Consider the following 5,199-nt stretch of genomic DNA (forward strand, 5'->3'; position numbering starts at 1 on the left):
TGTGTGACCGCGAAGAAACACGCCTACTTCTTTCTCGATCTCGTTTCCCCTACTTTTAAGAAATTGCTTCTCCTCTTTGAGGCGCTGGTCCAAACGTTGACTATTGACACCAGCCTTTTTCGTGAGATTCATGACGTGTCTGTCAAGATCAGCCCAGGACTCAGATAGCTGACTCACTCTTGTAAGTCTAACAGTGGCTGCCGTTTTGCGTTCAATTCTTTCATTTGCTGTCTCATACGCAAACGCTCGTCCCTGGTGTGCTGGTGTTGTTTGCGGACTTCCGTGTTCTGAGCCACGAGCAGAAGTACTTCCAGGACACCTCGCTGGTCTGCTTCAGCTCTTTCAACATATTTTGGCAATGAACCTACCTCAAATTCTTGATCCCGACGTTTCAGCAAATTTTCTACGTCGGGCTCCAGGGTATCGACCTGTCCTTTCAGGTTGTCCCTACGTATGACGAGCCCATCGTAAGTCTAACCGGTGAGCGGCCGTCCGACAGTCTAGGTGGTGGACCCACCTCTTCAACAGCCCTCCGCTCTTCTCCCTTGACACACAGATCTTTGTGCCATCTAGTCAACCTGGGATCACCGGCTGCTAGCATAGTCGCATGGAGAACCTCAATGGGCGCCATCTTGGCAAATTCGGCAACCTTGTCTTGAGGAAGAAAAGAGCTTCAATCAGTTGGTGCAATGCATATAATGAGTCCGACATACCATAGATTGTTGGCTTGGATCCCGCTGTTGGCCACAAGTTCTTGGACAGCTCTCTTCGTCGAATCCTCACCTGCGACATCAGATGAACAGTTTATCAGGAGAAGCAATGTCTCTCACGGTTCAACTTCCAAGTCGATTTTTCACTTTCTTTGGAAAACACACGTCCGATGATGGCGTTCGGCTCCCCACCCTTCCCCTTCAGTTCGATCTCTGTCTCGCATTCTTCGGAGCCTTGTTTGACGTAGGACCTCAACTCTTTTGCTCGTCCCATTACCTGAGCGTCAGCACGATGCAATCATGAATGTTCCCGCAGCATGGCCATGGGATGATGAGAGAAAACACGTACTTTAGGAGCAAAGCCTAACCCTATGGCAATACAGGCAGCGATTGAAGATTTTCCCGTCCCATTGGGCCCTAAGATCATGTTGAGATGAGGGCCTGGGCAAAATTCGACATGATCGTACGTCATGAAATTTCTCATTTTAATTCGGACAATACTCCCGGCTACATATCTATCCTTGTGAGCTTCTTCTCATTCCAATCATGAGTTTGGTAGAACTTACCCATCATCTCCTCGGTCGTAACTTCGCTTATAGCCCTCGCGCATGGGCCTCTTAACCTCTATCTCGCCGTCGTCGTCGTCCATCTCATGATCATCCTCCTCGTTTGTGTCGTGACTTGTATGCTCAATGTGCTTCTTTCGTCGATGACCTCGGCCCGCTTCGTCATTGTCCACTGAAATCGCTGGCGGGTCCGCCTCCATAGGAGAACTGGGTCGACTCTTCTTGAGCCGTGCGGATCGAGGACTCTCCTCCCCCTCAATGTCAGAAGATGGCTCTCTATTCTTTCTTTTGCTGTTCCCGTTAATCATTGTCCCCCGAGCTGACCCGCCCGGGGAAGACATGTCGGTGCAATTGGGAGTGAGGAGGAGAGAAGTGGGGCGTGGAGGAAAACCGTCTTCACGACGCGTGACTGTGTTCTCAACTTTGAGGCACGGAGCGGGATCAAACCCACGTGGCTTGCCCATCCCCACATCTCGACTCGGCTGCACCTTTCTCCTACGATGGTGAACCATACATGTCCTGGCTACAAGCGCCTATAACGAGCTTGGGGACGAAGCATCCATCTTGAGCTCTCTGATTTTGACCGTAGATACCCATGGCTTAGTATTGAGACCGATAGATCCAACCTGCAGTGCTCGTGGCTCTTTCCCCCAGCTCTCCCCTACGGCCCCTCCATCAACATGTCATCCGATAATCTCAAGAAGAATGGCGAGCCATCTACCTCCTCACAAACTCTCAGAACCCTCCCGTTTGAGACATTGCCTCCATCGATCCTGGACCCCATCCAGACCGACTACTTCGAGACCCTTGACCCAGCATTGATCAAGCAAGAGTTACACGATGTACTCGGGGCCAATGGATTACCTTACTGGAAAGCCATGAACGGTTACCTTCTGGGGCAGTTAGGTAGAGCGGAAGTTTTGGATATGATACGAGGCTTCTTGAAGGGGAAAGATTGTGAGTTTCTCGATATCATAATTGCGATCGAGGGGCAAACATTGTTCATTCAGAGACAACAAGCCATGAATCATACGGCATATGAAAACCCAGCACTGACTGAATAGTAACACTTCACAATCGTCTTCTCATGTCTCTTTTACAATCCGCTTCTGATCCTTCTTCATTGTCGCCAGGAGCTCTTTTGAGAAAGCGAAGAAGAGCAGGTGAACAAGACGGGTTCGACATGGATGACACTCATATCGAACCTTCCACTCGTGTACAGACTTGGTTGTCGGGTATCACAGCTCGTGACAGAGTACGTATACGACGTACTGTACTTGGGCAAGATAAGGAGAACGGTGTTAATGAGGATGGGGATGGGGATGGTGCCTCAACGAATGGTATATCGAAGAATAAACGTAATCCCTTTTCCCGTGAGTACTTCATTGTCTTTGCTGATTTATTCGACACTGATCAATGCAGAAGCTATTCTACCACGACTTGCGCCATCTCAACGTCTTCTTCCCTCCTCCATACAACTGTATCAACGTCTGTCCACACTTGCCCAAGCATCCGGCCTCACACTAGCTCCGGAAGGAGAACACGACATCGGCGAGTTCATGGCTGTCAGTATGGACGCTCATCTTTCCGACGTTTTACATTCCCTCGTACATCTCACAGGGAGAAACACACCCGGCACAATCCGTCTTGGTCGTAAACGTCGACGATCTCACTCCTCAGATGAGGTCACTCCTGAACCATTCGTGGATGGATATATCCCAAAACCCGACTTGTCGTCGTTGCAATCACTCTTCACTTTGGCTCCTGGTCTGCATCCTCAGGCTTCTCCGGCGTTGTACAAATTGTCAAGCTCTCTCGCGGAATCGCAGAAAGAGAATCAGGCGGGAGGGGTAGATGGAGTGTACACGGACAGGAGAACAGCAAGAAGGACAGACGGTATGAAGAGTCCTGATAGGTCTTTCTCGGGGAATCCACAGGATGCCAAAGTGGCTGAGCTGGCAGAGAAGGGTTTACTCAAGGTGGATAAGGCCGGCAGGCAGAGCGAGGCGGGGGAGGAAGGAGGAAAGAAGGCGAAGAAACACACGTTGCATTGGCTGTATGAGGATCCAGCATTGATACTCAAAGATGTCATGGGATGATGGAGAGCATATGCATCGATCGTGGTGAGACTTGTTCATCTTTCGTGTTGTACAACTTTTCCAGTTCGACGAGTTCTACTGTACGACGGATGCATGTGTGTACTCGCAAATACGTTACTCGTGGTCGTAGGCTATGAACCTCTCAATGAAGCGACGCTACCGGGCTTGATGCGGTAGGCGCCATTGATCGTTTCCATCGGACTTAAGGTAACGCCGAAACTCCGCTGAACCGCCACTTTCAACTTCCTCTCTTCAACCTTCACTTCTTCTCCGTTCGAGCCTTCAGTATACACCTCATACAACATGGTGAGTCCTCGTTAGCCCCATATAACTTGCCCATCATCATGTACCATCCTCCTCCTCTGATGTTGAAAACTCCACGGAGACGCAGAGTCAGATCCTTCTTAATCAATCGTCGCTGACAGTTTAGGAAGCCCAAGCAAAAGTCCCAGTCAAGCTTGCTCGTGTTATCAAGGTCAGTCGTTCGATAGCCCGTCTCTTCCAACATCTATCTCCTTCATAGCCTGATGTTCCATCCTGCACGATACAATCCTCACAGGATGGACTCCTGCGCGGTTGTCTCCCACGCGGTGTTGCGGCGTCCGGTGACTTCACGCGGATTTCTCCTATAGCCCACAGCCATTCACAAGGTCGATACTCCAACGGCGCCGGGCAGCTGGACTTTACGGGCCATGTCAAGTCCAGTCGCATTCTCTTTTCGGGCGACACGGATGGACTGATGGCCGGATGGATGGATGGACGGAAAGCAGTAACGAGGGAGGAAGTCGCGCTTTGTAGAACTGGAAGTCGAGTTTTATACGGACGGAAACTGACCTGTAGGTGCTCGGTCGTACCGGTTCCCGAGGTGGTGTGACACAAGTCCGTGTCGAATTCCTTGACGACGTCTCCCGATCTATCATTCGAAATGTCAAAGGTCCCGTGAGGCTGTATGACATCCTCGCTTTGCTCGAGAGTGAACGAGAGGCTCGGTGGGTTTCTCTACTTCTGCGCCGGAATTTCATCGTCCTCGTACATTCTTCTCTTCTCACGTATCTTTGAATTGGCTCTACCCTGTCTTTCCGTCTCGATCCACTTCCCGTCAAGTCGCCTCATCTCTACGAACGTAATCTTGTGCTGTACCCGGACGCTTCGCTGTCATCATGGTACATACGACGACATGATGCAAGAGATTTCTAGAGCGGGTCGAGACGTTTGCTAATCTGACAGTCGACTGCGTTGATATCACTCCATGTCAGCATCGGATTGACGTCGACAGGAGGACTCGTGGATGGGTGTTGAGAGAGGGTGCATGGTATGACTCGGCTCGCTACTTCGTCTTTCCCTTCAGAGCACATGCATCGTTTGTATTCATCACAACGAAATTTTCGCATCGTCACGCACGTCTAGTAAGCTGTCGAATTAAGACTAGCCTTGTCGGTATCAGTCATGCTTTATGTTGCCAATGTTTGATAGCTGTATAGCTGTAGTAGCTGAGTATTCGGTGTCCGGCAGAGACCCTTGCCTCCACCTGAGGTCTCCACCTAGCTTGACTTGTGTCATTAGCCCTTACATCCTTTCTATATCTAACAACTCGATCGCGAAGGTTTATTCTTCTTCGATCTCTGACCTCCTCCATCATCTGCTATGTCTAACGAAACTCCTGGTACCACGACACCTAAACCGGACATTGCAGAGCACAAGATAGCATGGTCCCTTCCTTCTCAACTGCTCCCTCGATCAGTCTCACCAGATTGTGAGTCCCTCTTCCTCTTCTCCTCTTTCCCTCTTCCCTCTTCCCTCTTACCTCTTACCTCTTCCTTCTTC

The 5,199-nt window shown here is 50.2% G+C and overlaps 3 protein-coding genes across 3 annotated transcripts; 2 read left to right on the forward strand and 1 right to left on the reverse strand.

Annotated features, from left to right (window-relative positions):
- Positions 1 to 436: 436 nt before the first annotated feature.
- TREMEDRAFT_24548 (uncharacterized protein) lies at positions 437 to 1,233 on the reverse strand (the record flags this gene model as incomplete). The annotated part of the gene is made up of 4 exons (XM_007000452.1): positions 437 to 671; positions 714 to 783; positions 831 to 987; positions 1,060 to 1,233. Coding segments are annotated over 4 exons (636 nt in total), but the record flags the coding sequence as incomplete, so codon positions are not given.
- Positions 1,234 to 1,956: 723 nt separating this feature from the next.
- Positions 1,957 to 3,402, forward strand: TREMEDRAFT_42441 (uncharacterized protein; the record flags this gene model as incomplete). Its single annotated transcript, XM_007000971.1, has 3 exons — positions 1,957 to 2,233; positions 2,341 to 2,649; positions 2,699 to 3,402. The coding sequence occupies 3 exons, from the start codon at positions 1,957 to 1,959 to the stop codon at positions 3,373 to 3,375; spliced, it is 1,263 nt and encodes a 420-aa protein (XP_007001033.1). The 3' UTR covers positions 3,376 to 3,402.
- A 412-nt stretch (positions 3,403 to 3,814) lies between these two features.
- TREMEDRAFT_25842 (uncharacterized protein) lies at positions 3,815 to 4,434 on the forward strand (the record flags this gene model as incomplete). The annotated part of the gene is made up of 2 exons (XM_007000618.1): positions 3,815 to 3,850; positions 4,216 to 4,434. Coding segments are annotated over 2 exons (255 nt in total), but the record flags the coding sequence as incomplete, so codon positions are not given.
- Between the last annotated feature and the right edge of the window lie 765 nt (positions 4,435 to 5,199).

The sequence above is a fragment of the Tremella mesenterica genome (genome assembly GCF_000271645.1).
Source record: "Tremella mesenterica DSM 1558 unplaced genomic scaffold TREMEscaffold_1, whole genome shotgun sequence".
Classification (NCBI taxonomy): domain Eukaryota; kingdom Fungi; phylum Basidiomycota; class Tremellomycetes; order Tremellales; family Tremellaceae; genus Tremella; species Tremella mesenterica.